Source organism: Cyprinodon variegatus, unplaced genomic scaffold, assembly GCF_000732505.1.
Source record: "Cyprinodon variegatus isolate N-32 unplaced genomic scaffold, C_variegatus-1.0 Scaffold485, whole genome shotgun sequence".
Lineage (NCBI taxonomy): Eukaryota > Metazoa > Chordata > Actinopteri > Cyprinodontiformes > Cyprinodontidae > Cyprinodon > Cyprinodon variegatus.
The window spans coordinates 525,841-547,301 of NW_015150938.1; the positions used below are offsets into that span (position 1 = coordinate 525,841).

General features: G+C 38.2%; 1 protein-coding gene across 1 annotated transcript; it reads left to right on the forward strand.

The window, feature by feature from the left end:
• The first annotated feature begins 356 nt into the window (after positions 1-356).
• Positions 357-21,127, forward strand: wdr26 (WD repeat domain 26). The gene is made up of 14 exons (XM_015390086.1): positions 357-1,048; positions 2,991-3,090; positions 6,057-6,113; positions 10,381-10,517; positions 12,730-12,827; positions 12,919-13,075; positions 14,083-14,221; positions 15,250-15,390; positions 15,958-16,077; positions 16,922-17,067; positions 17,185-17,263; positions 17,405-17,534; positions 18,553-18,747; positions 18,847-21,127. The coding sequence occupies exons 1-14, from the start codon at positions 744-746 to the stop codon at positions 18,870-18,872; spliced, it is 1,830 nt and encodes a 609-aa protein (XP_015245572.1). The 5' UTR covers positions 357-743; the 3' UTR covers positions 18,873-21,127.
• The last annotated feature ends 334 nt before the right edge of the window (positions 21,128-21,461 follow it).

Sequence of the window (21,461 nt, forward strand, 5' to 3'; positions counted from 1 at the left end):
TTCCAAGTTTAGCATTTTAAGATATCATAAAAGTTATTATAATAGTAAATGATCTATTTAATATAAACAAATAGTTTTAAATTATTTTACTGCAGTTTACTGAGTTAAAAAAATTGTAATAAATCATCTACCAGTCGTTTACCATTTAACTGCCTATAAACATGTGTGCATCTAAAAAGAAATGAAATAATTTCTAAAATAAATCTTTTATAAAATGGCCAAATTTAAAGTCATTTTATTTTTTCTGTAATGTCAGATATTTTTGTTATTATGCTAAATCTGTTCCCTGCACCAACCATGGATTATATTCTACTCGGAAGCCTGCTAGTGTAGGAATTTCCGGCTACGTCAGGGCGTCAGGACTCCATTAGAGTTGCAGCTGTTTAGAGAGAAACATCAACAAAAAACGAGCTGACATTAGGCTCTGAGTCTGGCAACAAGGCCTTCAATCTGGAAGCGTAACCTAAATTTCCCACCCGGAGCTTCGCCGGTTTCTAACCACGGCCGCTCTCGGTGAGGAAACTCTGGCCTCCGCTTCCTCCTCCTCCGACTCGGACACCGGCGGAGCGTCGCCGCCCCCGCGGAAGAAACACCGAGCCTCGGCGGCGGAGGGAGCAGGAGAGCCCGGGGCTTCAGCCGTTGTAACAGGCCTCTCTGGAGTTGTCCTAGGACTTGCAGCGCACTCTCAAACCACCTCTACCATCCACTTTAATCGAAGCGTCGTTAACAACTTTAACAGTAACATGCAGTCAAACGGGGCAGGACAGGGACAAGAATCCTCTGAGCTTCCCTGCCTGAACAGCGCACAAAACGGGGAGTCATCCTCGGCCGGTGGGACTCACTCAAACGGGCTTCTGTCCAGCGCGGACAACGGTAACGGTGTCGGTACCAGTAACGGGTCTTCTGTGGGACCCTGTTCGGGGACTTCGGCTACCTCCACGGCCTCGAGCTCGGAGGTAGGCTCGCTGAAAAAGAAGAAACGTCTGTCGCAGGCAGAGGAAGATGTCATACGATTAATAGGACAACATCTTCACGGACTGGGGCTGAAGTAAGTTTATCCAATATGTCAGTGGAGTAACTTCAGCAGACGATAAATACTAACCACCATTTCAACCATAATCTGCATCGCTGTTTCTTTTAATGAAAGACCAGTTGCTAAAAGCGCTATTAGAGCGCTTGACATACACAAACATGGGGGGATGGGGTAGTAAGTTAGCCTGTGAGCTCGGCAGTTGGTAGGAAGAGGGGTCCATCTTGCACAATAACAGTTAGCTTCGAAGCTAACTTCATTAGCCTGTGCTGATGTGCTCTGCTCTGACATCATTTAAAATAAAATACAAAACAAGCCACATGAAAACAGTTAATCATATGAAACTTAACAACCAAACACATTTCTGTAATGAGGACATCATGTACTGTCAACATGTATGGATTTCGCACTGGATAAACGCATTACATCATCCAGTGTTATTCTCGTATATTCGCACTAAAAAAAACGCTCAACTTTTTTTCTATTTTTATATTTTAACAAACCTTTTACATCACAGTAAAATAAATTAGTTTATTTCGTGAAAGGGGATGTTGTCGGAGCTTCTTAACGAGGTGCTAAAGCAGGATTATCGAGTTTGTTGTGTACCTGTTAGCGGTTCAAAGGCTGTTGCGCAAAAAAAAAAATGCGGATAATTTTTTAAGGTTACTGTATGGATTGTCAATCCGCAGTGATTATAGCTTTTTTGGGTTTTCTTACCAAAAAAAAAAAAAAAAAACATTGTTATCCAATTTTTTATCTAGATTAGCGCATAATAGGTAAAAACACAGTAATAACAAGGCTATATCTGGTTGTTATTGCTCGCCTTTTCCAACTCTGCGTCTTTTTAATCCGTCATTTTGTGAAGCTGTGCAGATTTTGAAATATAAGACTGTCCCCCCCCTGAAGATTGTTATGTCTCTCTGGCATTAATGCCCCTAATTCCTGCGTCTGATCGTCACAGCTATTTGTTAGACAGTCAGTCATAGCCCGTGACATGTGTTTATTTTGAGGGCATGTGTTTATTTAAAGACGCGATTCGGGCATTTGTTCTTGAAATGAGCAGAATCGGATGGTTTCATGGCGGCTGAGGAATGCGCTCTCTACCAGCTGTTTTAGATGGAACCGCTTTGCTTGAATCTAATTATAGCCACGGTGGGGGGTTTCAGGATATGCATGTGTGCACTCGTCGTTTTAAAGTGACTGTTGTGTGGCTTTAACCTGTGCTGATCTGTGGTGCCCAGCTGGGAAAAGTAGAGCAGCTTTTATATGAAAATGACAGCCTTAACGTTTCTGTGTTCATTGGGGGGGATGAAACAGAGCCCCTATATTTCAGCAAAGGAAATACAGGAGAAATCAGTATTGCAGTCAGCTGGATGAGAGGCTGAACACAAAGCTGCTGCGCCACTTCATTGATACCTGAGAATGATGTCATCATGCTGAAAGGTGTCAGCCCCCCCACCATCCATGGCCTCCTCAATTTCATTATCTCAAAACTCGCATCCTGACAGGCACATTGATGGTATCCTTAGATGGGAGTTGGTGTTTGGACAGATGGCAGTTGTTCATGTTGACAAGCTTGTGAGGGGGAAAGCTTGCCCTGTGTAAAAATCCTCCTACTGTCCACAAGTCTGTGCTCGTTTTTCTTCACCCATAAAGACCTATTACATGTCCTTTTGTGTAACAAGGTGACATAGATGCTTGTGCCACCTATTTTAGCCCATTAAATTACGGTAATTTTCTCTGTAAGATAACTTCATATTACAATGCTTTGACATTTTAGCATCCTGCTGACAGAGCTTGCAGTTTTGATTGCAGCCAATGCTGATGCTGAAAAGCCACCTTCATGCTTAATTTCAAAGTCACCCCTCCTTTACTTTCCTTCCCTTTTTTAGGTATTGTCTCTATACATCAGCATAACTTTGTCTGCCTCTCCTCCCTGCCTGTCTGTGTGTGTCTGCAGTCAGACGGTGGACCTGCTGATGCAGGAATCAGGCTGCAGACTGGAGCACCCTTCAGCCTCCAAGTTCCGCAGCCACGTCATGGAGGGAGAGTGGGACAAGGTTAGTTTAGAAAGTCATAATTGATGAGTTAAGGTTTTACAAATGTGCAGTTTGCAAATGTGCTTGAATCTTTTGTACTATGAAAGTGTGAATATGAAAAAAATAAAGAAACTAAATGTCTAAAAATCACTTTTTTATATAATAAAAGGCATAATTCTTTTGATTAATGCTTTAATGTCGCAAATACAGCCTTTGATCAACCATTGCGCTACAGCTATTCAAGTCTAAAGTTTAGCATTTTCTGCATAGATACAGAGTTTTGAGCGTATTTGATAAAACATCAGTAATTAATCATTTTATCTGACTCTGACCTATTTCCTATGCTGTAAAATTTGGAGTCGATTGGTTGCAAAGAATTCCTACCTGTTGAAAATATTGACATTTTGTATATAACCTAAAACCATACACTATATTATACGATTCAATACAACTTACTGACTTCTTTTTATAATTGCAGAGTTTTTTTGCCAGGGTTAAAAAAATCCTAGTTTTTAATCATCTAAATAACAATGTTTGATCCAGTATTCAAAAATGGAAAGATTATAGTCAGCAAGATATCTTCTGCTGCAGGACAAGTATCTGTCATACACTCTACAAATGTGACTTTGGAAGAAAGACCTAAAAATGCCAGTGTGTAGTTTATTAGCAGCCATTTAAGGGATGCATCAATACAAATAAGGTTCTCTGTTCAGATCAGGTCACAACTAACCTCTAAAATAATTAACATATAATATTAGTATTAGAACTATCCATTTAAATCCAGATTTAGACTTAACAGCATTTGATAAGACTAGGGATGCACATTTTTTCACATCCGATCCAATTCTTATCTTTGAATTTGGATAACTGCAGATCTACTACTTCACCTGCGCTTATTTTTTACTTAAACTTTATCACTATATTGTTGGTTTAGTTTTGTTTCGTAAGAAGTTTTCATACACTCCTCTCTACAAGCAAGTATACGTACACATGTACAGATGTATATCCCAAAAGGCAACTTGAGATTAGATTTCAGAAAAGGTAGTCATAAACAGTCATTTGTATTAACGAGATAAATCCTGAAAACAACTGATTTTATAAATCAGACAGAATTCCATAAAAGGGGGGAACCTTCCTGCTGTTCAAGATTTTTTTTTTATCTAAATCAAATTTATTATAGAAACAGACAGAATAGATGTGCCCCTTAAAGTCGGACCCAATTACACACATCTAGAATTTTTTTCAATATCGGGATAATAAAATGCTTCTCTATAAAGACTGAGGTCGGAGGACCAGAACTATCTATTTTCACTAAACTTGAGTTGAAAAAATACTAATTCATGAGGACTGAATCATTGTCCAAGTACTTTGTCTCCCTAAAGCACACAACATCTAATTAATATACATTAACGTTTAAGGTGTGTACATACTTTTACAAGGTGCTGTAGGCTGAGAGAAAATCGTCCCTACGAGTGAATCGAGGGCACGCCCTCAGGTGACGTGTTGTTAAAACATTGTCTTCCTTATGAATACATAAAGTGGTTTACAGCAATAGGAACCTAAATCCCACTAAAAGTACTTTTGCTTCCATTGAAAAATTGTTTAGTAATATGTCTGCAATTTAAATTAAGTCTATTGAATAACTTTGTAGCTTTCTAAAAGACTATACGTATTTAAAATTTTAGAGTCATATAACATTTTAGATATAAATCTAGTTTTCAATACAGAACGGAGTGTACCCTGATGCCAAATTAAGGGCGTGTTTTTTTTTTTTTTTTTACTAATTTTGACTTGTAAGTTCTGCTTTGAATATTCAGGCTTTGTCTGCTTTAATACCTTAGTTTAAGCTTAGGGCCCTGTCACACCTTAACGATTTAGCCAGCATATGCCTGACGTTTCAGAAACTTCTAAAACACAGGCCTACGCAGAACTAACTAATGCATAACGCACGGCAGCTCAATGCCGACGAAATGTCATAAGCCAGTGTCCTGAGGGGGGCAGCGAGGCACCCAGCCTTCATGAAAAGATGTATTTGATTGAGGTTTTAACCTAACTGCTGTTTTCCACCTTAAAAAAAAAACCCAAAAGAAATTAAATGAAAAAAGAAGGTTTGCAGTCGCAGCAGATTCAACGTCATGTCTGCTAGGGCGCTTGTTGGTCGTGGGCGTGAATGCAGGGAGGATCCATCACACTCACTTTCTCTCTCACCTTATTATGGGGATGCAGTTTGGAGGAGAACTGACAGTTTTCTTTTGTGAACCCACTTTTATACCAGAACACTGCCAATACGCCATTATACATGTTCAGCGGTCGTCTGAAACACGTCCAATATGTTGATATCCGTTGGAGATAACATCTTGATAAATTACGCATAAGTTATGCACAAGTTACTCATAGGTTTTGGATAAGCTGGAAGCCATGACTTATGTGGAACTTACTTGTAACTTATGTTCCACATATCGCTGCCACACTTCTCCACGCGTGCGCCATAAGTTGACATGTGCCAGCGTACTTCAGCTTGCTCATAACTTATACAAAATGTACCCATAACATATCCAACGTATGCCCGTGCTTTTGCAAGATTTTTCGTACGTCAAGCATATGTTGTCTAAATCGTCAAGGTGTGACAGGGGCTTTAGAAGATTACAGGCCTTATTTAAAAGAAGAATAGTGAAATAATGAACTTAAGCCATCAAAGTTCACTGCAGCTTGTTGTGGTACAGTAACTACATGATGTTGGTGGTAGGTTTGTTCTTCATAAAAAACTACTTGTAAATTTAAACTATTATTGTTTCTTCTGCTTGGTTTGACCAAACACCATGAATAAGTAAAGCTGAAAGCCTCACGTTTAATGACCATTAACTCTATACCACCTTATGTTTATATCACTGCTTTTTTCTCTCTCTTTGGATGCATTGAAACTGCTGAGCTAACAATTTTTCTCTCTGTGTCTTCCTACCATCATGCACCCTTTGTGTTTGGTCCAGGCTGAGAATGATCTCAACGAGCTGAGAGCACTGATGCATTCTCCCAACGCTATTGTGGTAAGCTCGCTTTGCCCAGAACCTGAACTGGGCTGAATGGCAGTCAGTGGGCACGCAGACACTGCTGGAGGTTCCAGAACTGTAGCTTTTTAAACCAGGTTTGTGTTGTGGAGCAATAATAAGCTGAAAGGTTCTGGATAAAACCTCATAAAAGGCCGAGTTAGGAATGGAGGACACAGTAGATTTACGCAACAAATATGCTGTTTCTGTTTTGTTTTTTAAATGGATATTACTGACTAACTTTAGGAGTCTTTTATGTTATCATTTTGTGTTTTATTTGTCACATTTGATGCAGCTGTAGTACTACTGGTTTTATAATCATTTATACTTTTCTTTTGTTTTTAATTTACTTTCTTTTCTTTTTCACTTATCCTCCTGCAGTGCTTTAAAAACACGATAAAACTGCAAAGAAAAAGCTCAATTTGAAAAAGAAAGATGTTTTTCCTCATACAACAGTGAAGTTAAACAGTTGGGAGATGGGTTGCTCTAAGGTCATGTACTTTTAGAAATACAGCATGTGGGTGGATGCTGTCTTGACTTTATGCATTTTTTTTTCAACTCAGCTTGTATCAGTTGTCAGGGTCGTGCTGCATCCATGAGATAAGACTCAAATTTAATACCGATGATGTGCGCTGCCCACACCGATCAGTAAACACACTTCTTTTTCTCTTAGCGTTAGATACAGAGATTAGAAAGGTTGATTTTAGCCATGGTACAGGTTTAAGTGAAAAAAGCAGAGTAAATATTGTGTGCATGATTCAAACAAGTTCACTCCTCTTTATAAATGTGCAAATGATAATCTTTTTTTCAAAGTTTTAAATGCCGTTTAATTGTTTGAAAATAAAACCAAATTAGCTTCATTCTGGTACACAGATCTGCCATTCTTTTGACTTCATTTATACAGTTGCAATCTTTAAAGTACACAAAGCGATGCTGACTGTAAGTTAAGTGGTCCACGAGTGAGCATCAAGCTGTATAAGTAGTTAGAGGAGAGTAGGAGCATTAATAGCCTGTGCTTTTCCTCCTTCCTGTCTTCATAGATGTGTTTTGTTCCTCCTGTGGGGAAAAAAACCCCTAAACATTTAGCTCTATAGAGCAGTGAAACCTAGTTGGTATGCTCTTTGCACTCTGATATCAGTCATTTTGGGTTGATAAACCTTATATGCTATGGATGAATGAGGCAGGAAAATTATTTCCAGATCTAAGTTCTGATAAAGAGAAAAAACAGAAGTTGAATATCTTTATTTGCTTTATTGCAAAACAGTAATGTTTTTATTATTGGTATCTGGTGTAAGGGCTGCATGATATGAGGAAAACCTGAGATGACATTATCTCTTGTGATACATAAATGAATACTTATAGTGCATCTAGGAACGAATCACAGCACTTCACTTTTTCCACATTTTATGTGACAGCCTTATTCTAAAGTGTATTACATAATCACTTTCTTGAGAAAGACTCTGGATACTTAAGATGTACTCTTCAGTAATTAGTATTGATGTATATTTGGTTTAGATTCATGGCAAAAGAAATAAAAAATACATCTGAGGCAATGTTTCATAAATCTGTGGAAATAATAAGTAATCCAATGAAAGAATGTGGCATTTCCTGTCTGTTTTGATGAAGCCCTCGCTTCTCACTGAAATAATATGCGTAATGTGCTTGTCCAAATAACATGCTGCAGCCCCCATTATTTGTTTGAACGGCTTTGATGTTTTCTTCCCTGCAAGACTGAAACCCGGACAACTGGAGCACTACACTTTCAAATATTTTTTGGAAGGAAGTGTCCACATCAAACTATTTTAAATGTGATACCAAGCTGCTCTGAACACGCAAGCAAACGGACGTGCAACATCACAGCCCCTGTGCAGCACATACTGGTGCGCCTTGGGTGCCTATTGGATAAGAAACATTAGATGCTAAACTAGCGCATCATACTCTATACCATCCGTTCCCCTTTTCCTCCTGCTGACGGAAAGTGTGAAAAATTTAGCAGTATGTCTCAAGAAATGTGGAAAATTGGTACGCTCAATTATGAGTGCAAAAACTGCAGGGCAGTGCGCACAGTATGTGGGAGCCTTCAGCTGTCATGGCGTTTCCAACTTTGTTTTTGCTAGCACTGTTTTATGCTCTCCACAGGTTTATGTGGTTGTTGTTAAATTTCCAAATTTATATAAAAAAGGAAAAGTGTTCTTTTCCAACCAGTAAATGTAAGTCATTTAAATGTTCCTCAATTCGTCTTTTTTATCCGGCCAGTTGTTTGTGATCCACCCACATCTATGAAGGGGTGGGAATCTAAAGAGATCGTTATAATTGGTCAAATACTTCAAATACAGCTTCTGTGTCATTGATAAAAGACTATTTTACAATCTGTAAATGTAAACATTGATTCAGCCATTTATTGTACTTTATGCAGTTTTGTGCTGCATTCTTATCTTGAAGCTGCTTTCTCAATGAAAATATTTTTTTATATATTGTGCAGCCATTGTATCAGAGAATCCTAATAAAAAAGAGTGTACTACTGATCTGCTGTAAAGCCAAAAAAAACATTTGCAGGTATGATGATTTGAAAGAAATCCTGCTATTTTAAAAGGCTTTAAACATGTTTTAAACACAGCCTGAAATAATGATGTTTCTCTACACTGCAAATCAATAATTTGAACATTTGTGTCTTTATATTATGTGTAGCCTCTATGTAGTTGCTATAGCAGCGTATCTAGTCTAGATATGCACTACTTGAGAAATGTTGCTACTGAATGTTGAAAATTCTAGACTAATATTAAGAAATGATTTCTTTACTGTAAAACCCTTTTTAAATCTGGTATTAAACACATCCTGGGTGATTTAGATAAAAGAAGACTCAACAAAGCATTGTCATTTACAGATGTTATTAAACTCTCTCCTGAGTGATCAGATTTCAGGAACCTGTTTTACATACAAAAGAGCAGCAAGCCACAAAGCAGGGTGGTTATAAACTTGACATCAGCAGGATGTCTGCTTTTCTAACATCTCAGAAACATTCAACCACATGAGCTTTATTATCAGTCAGGGGTCAACCTAGTTCAGAAAAGTTCCAGTATTTGGGCTTCATGTTCTTGATGAAGGTAATTAGTGGTTAGACAGATATAATATGGAAGAAATAAAATAACGTTTGCTTTCAAAAAGCTCAGTGTCAGTGCATAGACACTAAAGAATTTAAACTTCAAGGCTTTTTCAGCTTGTATACTTTTTACTGCATTAGTGACAGGACATTTGCCAGACACAGACTATGTTTGCACAGTTTTTTTTTTTTCTTATGATGTAAGAACATCAGTTTGTATAACCAGGTCCAACAAAAACATTAGAAAATCATTGTTGGGGGGAGAAATATAGTCTCCCATACAGCATCCTGACATTTGTCGATCAATAGAAACCCAGTTTTGAGGGGATGTTTTGTTTTCCCAAACACGCATTTAGAAGTTAATTATAAAACTCTAATTAAATTAGCATTATCTAGAGCATATTCCAAAAACATTTCACTCACAAGATTGTGGCAATTCTGTTAACATTAATTGTTTTTTTTTAATCGGAGCAATCCATTAACTGTTGTGTAAAGTCATGTTGGTGTGTGTTTCCAATGTTTGCAAGGTTTAGACTGACAAGCTAAAGCACCTACCGATGTTCTAAAAGATCTCTTAAACCATATTAGGTGTCAGTCCTGGTAGAAGCTTCAATAAGCACCTCGTTTACAAAAAACTCAGAGCATGGAGCTTTTTTTTTCAGTTTGTTGATATTAAGATTAACTACCATGTCACAAGTTTTACTTGTATACAGAAGGGCTTCATTAAAATCACATTTCTTGTCTTTACATGAAGCATTGTAAAGAGAAAGCATCTCAGTTGACTTTTTTTCATTGCCTGTTTCTTTAGAGAAACACTCAGAATCACAACTCTAAACCTCAAACATGTAAACCGAATCCTAAAACAGCTTCTGCCTTCAACTGTGTACTTTTCTAACAGTGGATCTTTTTCAAGGAAGGGGAGCTTTATTCAGCTCAGTGTGTGGGAGCTGTGGCCTTGCATCATTACACTACCACACCCTCTATGCAGTTTGCAGACACTATTAGATGATTGAATATTAACCTCTCTATGAGGGTTAATGAGTATCATTTACCTCAGAGTCCCTACCTGTAGCCAATTCATTAAGGTTTTTTAACTATTTAATGATTTAGTGTAACTTAAAAAATGTTTTAATTGCATTTTTTTCTCTTTCTTCTCCTCCTGCTCAGCGTATGAAGTTTCTACTGTTGCAACAGAAGTACCTTGAGTATTTGGAGGACGGCAAGGTCCTGGAGGCTCTGCAGGTTCTCCGGGGAGAGCTGACGCCACTCAAATACAACACGGATCGGATCCATGTCCTTAGCGGGTACTTTGACTGTTCTTTGTTTATGGATCATTTACTGTAAGGAAACTGCTGTAAAGGATCCCACACAACAGTGCAGTATGTGTCATCTCAGAAAAATGCACAGTTTTGCCAGTTAATGGATTACATCCATTTTTTCTGAAATGTCACTTTGTGTGACTTCTTATGTTTTTGTTTGTTTTTATATATGGTTTCATAATAGCCAGGCTTGTGGTACTTTGGATGAGTTTATATATACAGTTTAAAGGAATTAAACTAAACTTTGATGAAAAGATAAAAAACAGAGATGGCTACAAAATGAGTGGCTTCAAAGGGAAACCATAAAATTAGTGCCACTGGCTACTTGAACAGTACCAGTTAATTTACTGTTATGAAGAGATCGAATAAAGGCCTAAAACTGTAGATGAACATGCTTAGGTTTTCTCATTTCTAGTTGGTGTTAAAAGCTAGTGTTAGATTTTAATTCGGTGTCGTGAAGGATTTATAACTCAGTAGAGAAGCTAATGTTATGTGGAAGTTGCAGAACTACATTAGGGATAGATTTGAGGCATTTACTGGTTTGTGTCAGATATGAGGAGTTTTGGTTGTTAAACTTTTTTGTACATTTTTCTTGTAAGGTTTAAGAACCACTGCTTAAATATATACCTGTGTTGATAGTTTGGCTCTTTAACCTTGTATTTGGCTAGTATGACTAACCTTTTCAGAACTTTTGTACTTATTGTTGCAGATTGTCAGGTCTTGCTTCCTAATCATTTGCTCTTTTTTTTTTTTTTTGACAGTTGGTTATTTTAAGTATCACTCATACAAGCTTGATCTTGCCAAGAATAGGAAAGGCTTGTATCTTTGGGGTTTAATAGAAAGCCTCATCTGGGACTTTTTGGGATCTGCTTTGAACCACAACAGTTTTCTCTAGAGGCTGCAATGGATTCTGGCAGAGACAGCATTAGTAGCCCTTGTGTATTATTCAGCAAAGAGCTTCATGAGTAATTTTGTCATTATGACAAAAATTAAGCAGTGCTTATGTTGATGAACAAAATAAAGAAAGCTCTGAGGACCTGTGGTCAGGCCAGTCAGTCAGTGGGATCTAAATGTATGCTGCTCTTCTTAAGTCAGCAGGTTTTGTTTACCCCTATGAAAACTATGAATAATATGATAGTAAAGATAAACCCAGCTCATGACATGAAAATATATGTAATGTTATGTTTACAAGAATAAGACTGGACAAGTTTTTAGCACCCTTTTTAATTGAAATTAAAACATAAACTTTTAATGTCATACATCAAATCCCATTTGAGATCCTTTCACCCGACGATCTGCATATTTTCTTTGCCCCTAAGGTATCCCTAAAAATCCTTGAATTGGAAAGGAGGGAAGTTAGTCATAAACCATAACCAATATGGCTGCATGGGATAAATGTGGGTTGTCACAAATCAAATCTTGCTTTTAGGGCTCCCTTTCTATTCCTAAATAGCAAAGTAGGTGGTACTCCTTAGTAATGGAAAACCAAACGGCCAGACAGGTAAAAGGGGGAGATGATAAGCATTGACAACCGGAGTTCTGGCTGTGCATTAAGCAGATCTCCCTCTGATCCCAAAATGCAGAATCTGATGCATACAATAAAAGGAAGAGGATGCTGTTATGGCTGTAGGATGGACTGTTTCTTGAGGCAAATTTATGCACTGATTAGTCAAAGCAGATATAGTTTGACTTCTTTGTTATTTTGTTTATCTATGCTGATGTAGATTCTCAGTCATCCAGGTCATAGTCATTCCGTAAAAGTTCGAAAAAAATATGTCCAGTGGATTTTTTTTTTTACTTTTACGGAATTTGTTTATCTATGTTCTCTAGTTCTCTATGGAGATTTGTCTTTGATTTTTGTTTTGCCTTTTTGTTGCTGCCATTTCTCCATACAAGAATTATTTTAGCATAAAGCATCGTTAGCATGTTTCACAAAAGTACTAACTGTCGGTTGGAATATTTCTGACCTGTCAGACTGATTAAATGAGAAACTGAAGGAGACATTTTGCATCAAAGATGGTTCTGGTTCTTTTAGATTTGGGACCAATAATATTAGTTCTTAACGAGATGTCAGTTGATAAACTTTTTGTTTGTTTTTCTTTTTTATTATATTTCTTTTTGTACTATTCTCACAGTAGTTTTCTGTTTTTACTTATATTGTGTCTTGTTTTCCCTAACCGTGATCATTTTCTTGCAGGTACCTAATGTGTAGCCACGCTGAGGATCTACGCGCCAAGGCAGAGTGGGAGGGCAAGGGCACTGCCTCTCGCTCCAGGCTCCTGGATAAATTACAGAGTGAGGAGATGTTTTCTCTATACCAAGCCTCTGGAGCTAGCACATGTTGCTTCCAAAGATATATTCCATGTGCTTTCTCACCTTGCTACAGCGTACCTGCCCCCCTCTGTGATGCTGCCTCCTCGGCGACTACACACTCTGCTACGGCAAGCTGTGGAACTACAGAGGGATCGCTGTCTTTACCACAACACCAAGCTGGATAACAACCTGGATTCAGTGTCCCTTCTCCTCGACCATGTTTGCAGCAGGTTAGCCCAGGTCCTCATGCAATGAAAACAGTGACAGAAATGTACAATAGCTCTACAAAGTTTGCACCACCTTGTTAAATGACAGGTTTTTTTGATCTACGTTTGAACCTATAATTGAGGTCGATTAAAACTACTTTTTAATTTAGCTAAAACAGGTGGTTTTTGTAGGCCTATAAATACCACCCTTCTAACTGCTGTTCTTCTCATAGAACAACAAGTTTATATCTTCTGGTTAATTACCCCAGCTATTATTTTGGTTAGCTAACGTTTTATATATAAAGCTTCTTAAACAGAGGATGTGCCTCCCACGCTTTCAAAACCCATCATAGTTTATGTGCAACACGGAGGTTGCTCTGCACCCCATAACAGGAGATTTCACAAGGTGTAGCATTTTCCTCTGAGCAGCAAGCAGAACAAGTGGATACTTAAGAAATAACAAGCAGAGCTGTGTTGTCAAGATGTATGAAGTCAAGAATTGACCCAAATATTTGTCCACTACAAAGCAGGGGATTTAATGTTTCAGCATCCCAGTGAACACAAGTTTAGATTTCAGATATACACACAAAAATAATCTCTTCATGACTGTTGAAATCTTTTGAGTTGGCCCTATTTAGTCAAGCTTACTGCAAGGTCCATAATGGTGGACGCTGACAAACTACCAAAGAAGGCTGAGCGTGAATTAAATCTCGTTTCTATAAAGTATATAGGCTGTGTTGACATATTTAATATTCCTTCCATTACATGTTTGAAGCTTTTTTCTACAGAATACATTTTGACTAAATGCTTTTTCACATCACATTGTAATGGCTTTGTGGATGCCTTTGGTGCTTAAAGTAGCTGTTAGCAAACTTTAATGTTCTTGAGCTTTCAGTCATCTCTTCTTCCCCTGTATACCCATGTTTAATATTTTTGCAGCGCTTTGAGGGCTGATTGCTATTCAGTAGGATGATTTAAAAAATGTACTTATTAAAGATTTTTTTAAAAGTGATCGGTTTCCTTTTTCCCAGGAAACAGTTTCCCTGCTACACTCAGCAGATTCTGACAGAACATTGTAATGAAGTCTGGTTCTGCAAATTCTCAAACGATGGCACCAAACTAGCAACTGGCTCTAAAGACACTACTGTCATAATTTGGCAAGTGGACCCGGTGAGTAAGAAAACAAATCTTTTTTTTTTTTTTTTTTAAAAAAAAAAAAAAACGATCTGATTAGCTGATTATTAGCGATTAAAAGAGGCTTTACTTTATGTTATATGGCTTTAAGTGGAACCTTTCAGCTTAAACAAATCACTATTATTCTTCGCATGTCGATGAGGGGAAAAGTCACTTTTGAAGTTAAACTGCTGCCAGTGCTAAACTGATCAGAGGTTTTGATTGGTGCAGATTCTGCGTGTTTCCACCACTTCAAAAAAATTTTACTCGTTATTTGAGTCCCATATCAGCACTGGGAATAAAACCTTGGAGTAATTATTTTATGGAGAAACTAGTGAAAACAAAAAAAAATTAGATACAAGAAAGTCAGTTTTTTTATGAAAGAAGTGTTGTTGTTTTTTCCCCTCATTTGAGCAGATAAGTAAGACAATATGGCTGTTAAATGAAATTATTTCTGTTTAAAATAATTATCCACAATCAACACAATTATATATTAAAGTACACTATCTAATTACCTTATTTTAAAGGCCATTGCCAGATCTTCTTATTTACAAAATACACTTATTTGAAGAAATGTTTCACTTTGTTTAGATCAGATTTTGCAGTGAACAAAGAACCTAAGATCTAAACCTAAGCCATTTTGTATAGTGCTGCCGGTGCACTATTAATCCATCTGTTCTCAGACTTGCTGACATTAATAGTTGGTGTTGATAAACTTTTTGTTCAGATCCTTCATAATATCTCAGACTGGATCAAACATTTAATGGATGAAATGACAGAGACATAGGTAAAAATGGAACCAGTTAAGAATTAGCTCAAGAACCAGTTTGGGTGAAAGCACTAAAACTGCTTTACAGGATAAACCCTACTATCCCACTCAGACATTGGCTTTAAAATGTATATGGATCACTTGGGATTGGCACCGTTGATTCAACCTCCATATGAAATTGTGTATTTTTTACATTTTAGTTCAGACATGAAAGGCCTCTTGTAAACCTTGTTGCTAATTTCTCCCTGCCATGCAGGAGAGCCACCAGCTGAAGCTGCTGCGAACCCTGGAGGGCCACGCATACGGAGTCTCCTACTTAGCATGGAGTCCTGATGACACCTACCTGATCGCCTGTGGACCTGATGATTGCTCAGAACTCTGGCTCTGGAATGTTCAGGTAAAATAAATTGGAGACGGATCCTGAGTTTAAAGAGGGAAACTTAGATTTTGTTAACATTTAAAAAAAAAAAAACATTATATTTTCCTTTCCAAACAATTTGGCTTTAGTTGTTGGTGGCACAGATTGTTGGATACACACCTCAATTAATAAGCATATTCATATAAAGATATTTTTTTCAGTTAAAAGAAGCATCAGAAGTCAGAATTTGTTGGGCTATTAAAATTCTGTATATCGGCTTAGGGGAACTCATCTAATGCATTATGTCAGTTTTTGTATTATTCAGTCATCATGATGCACAGTGACTGTGTCCTCATCACCATCCTCCGTGTGTCACGGCCATATAAGCTCCATCAATCGTATCCCAAGACTGAAAGTGCGATGGATACCCTGTAGTGTGCTGTTTGTACTCAGTGACCTTTTTTTTTCGCCCTCCCCTCCCCTCCCTCTTTTTTTCTTACTCATCCCTCCCCCACTCTTGCTCACCCTGCCTTTTGCTCTCTCTCTCCCTTCCCCCATTTCCTTCTCTGTGTTTCTCCTGCCTCTTCATGTACCATTCTTTGCCAGACGGGGGAGCTGCGGACCAAGATGTCCCAGTCCCACGAAGACAGTCTTACCAGTGTGGCCTGGAATCCTGACGGCAAACGCTTTGTCACTGGAGGACAAAGGGGGCAGTTTTATCAATGTGTAAGTGCTCCAGTGATCTTCTAATGTTTAGAAATACAATTTTTAATCTTTTTTTCTTCCAATGTTATGCTTTAAAGACAAGCTTTAAAGACAGTTTAAGAGTTACTATAAGAAGTGTCAACTTTTCCGTATGTTTTCAACTGTTGTTTTTTATCAATTTCATGTGATTTACGAATTCATAGTCATCAATAATTAACAAACTTTGCTGCCGTCTCAGCTACATATTTTTTTTAGGCATTTCTCTGCCATTTTGACACAGCTACGGCTAGTGATTAAAATGAGTGATTATTGCTCTTCCTTTTAAAATTCAGTCTTTCAAAAAAGGCCAGACCAATAATTGCTGGGTGGTTCTTCCATCTAGGTTACAGAATTTTTACAGGACAATGAGATTTTAATGAGATAATTGGATGAATGGGGTCGAAGGAAAATTATTTCTAAAGGCAAACTGTGGTCCTGCACTTTATGAAATGGTGTCACAATAAATTTGGATAAATACTTATAAGTTTCTAGAAGCTCACTATACAAAAAAAAAATATATATATTATTTTCCTTCCACTTTATAATAATGTATTACTTTATTTTAGTTTTGATACACAAATTAAATGTGACCTAAAGTGAAAAGGTTTTAGGAGTATAACATCTTTACTTCAGGATATATACAGCCAGCCCATTGAGTCCAATGCTGCATGTCTTCTCCCTCTGTACATCCAGTTCCAGGCTGCTTGCTTCTCACATAAAGCTTCCTTCAAAACTTGAAAACTTTGTTAAATTAAGGTTGTGGTGCCTTGCTTGTCAATGTAACGTTATCCTGTCCGGAACTGAGGGTCCTGCTGTGTTTTCTCAGGACCTGGATGGTAACTTGTTGGACTCCTGGGAAGGAGTGAGAGTTCAGTGCCTGTGGTGCCTGGGCGATGGGAAGACTGTGCTGGCCTCGGACACCCATCAGCGTATCAGAGGGTACAACTTTGAGGACCTCACAGACAGAAACATGTATGTATATTTTAGGACCTCTGGCATTTGTTGCATAATAATGTCTGAATATGAGCTTAAAAACAGTTATATTTTATTTGGAGTGAATAAATAATTCTTTTTTAACATTCTTTGCAGAGTGCAAGAGGACCACCCTATCATGTCTTTTACCGTTTCAAAGAACGGCAGATTAGCTTTGTTAAATGTAGCAACTCAGGTAAGCTTATCATCACCATCCATTTACTGACACAGGGAAATACATTAGAAACATTTTCTCGATATGCATTTTGGATTAATAAGCTATTTTTAAACTCAACATCCTTCACTTACGATGGGCTGTGCCGCTAACTATTTATAGGGAGTGCACCTGTGGGATCTTCAAGATCGGGTGCTTGTGAGGAAGTACCAAGGTGTGACCCAGGGCTTCTACACCATCCACTCCTGCTTTGGAGGACACAATGAAGACTTCATCGCTAGTGGCAGCGAAGGTACTGTGAAACAGCTGCTGAAGGTTGAAGGCAGGAAATTGCTTACAACATAACTAACTCTTGATTCCTCTTGAATCCTGCTATGCTGCCCAGTTTCAATTTCAGGTCCTCTGTCCATTTACAACATGATTTCATGATTGAACTTTTCTGAACGCACAGCTCTTAAACACGGCATGCTTTTTCTTCCTATAGTCACAGTCATGCAATCTCTTTAAAAGCAAAAAAAGTAGTTTTCATACAAAAAGAAAAAAAAAAATCATGGCACATATCAAGCTAAGACAGCTGTCCATTGCATCTACTCTTCAGGAGAGAGCATTTGATAGGATAACAGTACAGAAAACCTGGTATTGGTTGTTGTGGAAATGACCATAAAAGCCAACAGTGAAGCATGGTGTGTAGGAATCTTTTCAGAGTTATGGGAAAGACGATTAAAGCAAAATCCAGGGTTGTGTTGAGAGTAAATCTGGAAAGAATGTAAGAACCAATGCTGATCTTCTTCTCCCATCAAGACGATGACTACCAGCGATAAAAACACATTGGTTTTGATCAAAGCTTTTTACTGTTTTTGAAAGAAGTGTAAAAATTATCTATATATACAGAAATGTAAAATAAAAAACAATAAGCTTTCCAGTTGACATTTTAGCAATGATGGCTCTATAAGATGTTGATCTTTAGCTGCCAAACATATATATACACCAAACCCTTTTTAGATTGATTTCATTCATGGAAAAAATTTGAATTTTTTTTTAACCCACAATTAGGTATTATTATGTGCTTTTTGTTATTGGGACCTTTTTTCGTTTTAACTGTCCACTTGTGTTTGTTTGTTAGGCACTTAAATATATGACAAAATGTGAAAAATGTATTTAACAGATTGTTATAACAGCATTTGATTTTTTTTTTTAAATCCTCTTTTTGGTTCTTTCTTCACTCAGTTGTTGTCGATCTAATCAGCTGTGTTTCATGCCAAACTGAATTTCTTCCATCTCTTTGTCACCTTTCTCACCAATCCCATCAGACCACAAGGTGTACATCTGGCATAGGCGTGGCGAACTCCCTATTGCCGAGCTCACAGGCCATACACGCACCGTTAACTGTGTGAGCTGGAACCCAGCCATCCCAGGCCTCATGGCATCAGCCTCAGACGATGGCACAGTGCGCATCTGGGGTCCTGCTCCATTTCTCGATTCACAAGAGGCAGACGGACTCAACGGTGACTGCTCTTGTTATACCGTTTTATGCAGAAAGACTTGAGCTGTACGGTCAACCCAGTCCCTATAATAAAGAGTACATGTTTGTGTTTTCTTCTTAGAAAACAGCAGTAACATGGACAGTTGATGGTGACCTACAGAGCAGATGACGTCTCACTTTGACAACAATCCAACAAACCTACGACGACAACAAACCACAAATGGGCAACAAAAATTTGATATCACCAGAGAGAAAGTGAAGGAAACCCTCAAAAAATGTTAACGACCCATCAGAGAAAACCAACGTGAGGAAAAACGAGGCTTCAGACCGGCCAAGACAAACGGTGGACGTGATGTTGGACTCTTGGAGTTTCAGGTCCTCATCCAAAAAAAAAAAAAGAATTGGGATCCCTTTCTAAAGGCCTGGAAAGTCAGTCAGTCCTCAGTGGGATCTTCCTCTGATGAACTGTAACAGCTCTTCTCCTCACTTCTAACTGACCCCCTCGTCCTCCATTTCGCTCCAGTTGACATGCCGGGTTTTTGCAAGTATTTGAGGGAATCCATGTCCACCCTGAGCTTTGGGCCCACTGCATCCTTGTGATGTCTCCAGACGGACGGGGCAGACCAGCCCTCTCCTTGCCGGACTACATCCGTCTGCCCATTGGACTCAGACTCTAATGTCTCTATGGACATGGGTGGGGTTCTATTGTTGGGGGAGGACGCTGCAAAAGGGGGTTATCATAGGTCATCTGTGTGTTATCCTTTACCCTTTTTACTTGCTAAATTCTTCAGCCATTTGGACAAAAGCTGAAAATTCATGGTGAACCCATCGACCAACCAGCTGACAAAGAACACCAATAGGCTATGCTAACTGTTTGAAGTATTTTTTTTTTTTTTTTTTATGATAGTCATAGTGTTCATTCTTGTTTAAGAGGCGAACCTTAGCTCATGTAGTGCCCAAGGAAAACTTCAGCGGGAAGATTCCACTTTCTGTTTCTCAGCAGTGGGGAGAAAAAACAAACAAAAAAAACTTTTATTCCCCAACATAACATCTAGCACGGACAGCTCCCCCATTCCCTCTCTCTTGTCGCGCTAGCCTGTGCACAACTCTGTTGAATCTGCCTATAGGAGGAGGATCCACAGGTTACATATCCACTGTGAGGGGGTCACTACCCGTTGGCGAGGTGTGCTTTCCACCATTGAGACACGCATATATATATATATATATACATATACATTTTTATATATGTGTGTATATATATCTATATAAACCAAGACCCTTCTCAGAAAGAGACTGTTTCAGACGTGGAGTGCGACTTCATTTGCACGCTTAGTGACTGCTGTCCCTCCTGTGTGATTGTGGATGTGAGTGGGAGTAATAGTGACAGAGTGATCTTTTTTGCATGCACACAGTAGAGCAAGAGTGGACATTATTGGGTGCAGATCTATTTGCCGCAGTTTTTTTTTTTTTTTGTTTTTTTTTGTATGTGTGCTACTCCCACCAGCAGAAGATTATCTTCCCCTCTGGTCCCTCATTACATTTTTCCAAAATAAAATTAAGGATTTTAAACCAGTTCTGAGTTATCCAAAGCACCATAGGTACCTCTATCGGTGGAACAAAGAGAGCCATTTTGTAAAAATGAAAAATATATCCTTTTTTTTTTTAATATGGGGCTTGAATTTTTACATTAGAATGTGTTTTTGTCCTCAACAATGCAGCATTCAAATGACAGATGTTGACATCAGATTTGTTGGATGAGTAAAAGAAAAATACAAAAAGGAATGCAATTTAGGTCAGGCATCGAGGGGAATAAAAGGCTGAAAGGCGTCATCCGTAGGCATGGGCCGGTGTGACATTCTCTATAAACATCACAACTTCAAGTTGCCCCAATATTTCCAAAACACTTTAAAACAAGAAATGGAAAAAAAACACAATCCAGTTTTTTTTGTTAGGCTTTTAAACACCAACCAATTCTATTTTCTACTGCCAAAAACTGTTATGATTGTTTTAATATTTATTTATTGTTCTGATTTTGTTGGACTTTGTACAAATTTGTTAACATCCGCAAATTTTTATCCATGATCCTCAAATGGTTCATTATGCAGAATCTGACTCATTTTTGCATCCTGCTCTTTATTTAGTTTGATTTGGATGAGCTAATATGTGCTGGTTGATTTGGTTGGACCATCTGAGCTGGTAGCTACCCTGCTTTCAACCTGAAAGCACCGTTATCTGAGGAGCTCCTTTAGTTTCCAGTTTAAGCCTTTGGTAAAGGGGAATGTTTACTTTATGCTGCATAAAGCTTAAGATCATTCTGTCTTTACTCTTATTAAAAGGAGTAAAACAATAAGACTTGACAAAACAGCATTTTTGTTCACCATTTTAGGGCTTTGACTTTTTTTTAAAAACAAGCACACACCTTGATAACAAAACTGGCCCATGCCTAATTATCTAAAAAGGGTTCATTCATCAGAGAGGTTGACGATTGTATTTTCTTGTCACGTTGTTAATGGAAAGAAGAGGCACCAATTACTAAAAGAAATCCTCTAAGCTCATAGTTTGGGACTTTTGCAATCCTGTATCTAAACAACACAAACTGCCTTCCTGCTCCTACAGTTGCACAGAACCCCTCGGTATGTATGGCTCCCTCACTGCACTTTCGGTGGTCTTTCTGCTCTGCTGCACATAAAACAGTGGCGTGAATCTTTAGTCAGTTGCCACACAAAAGGTTACATT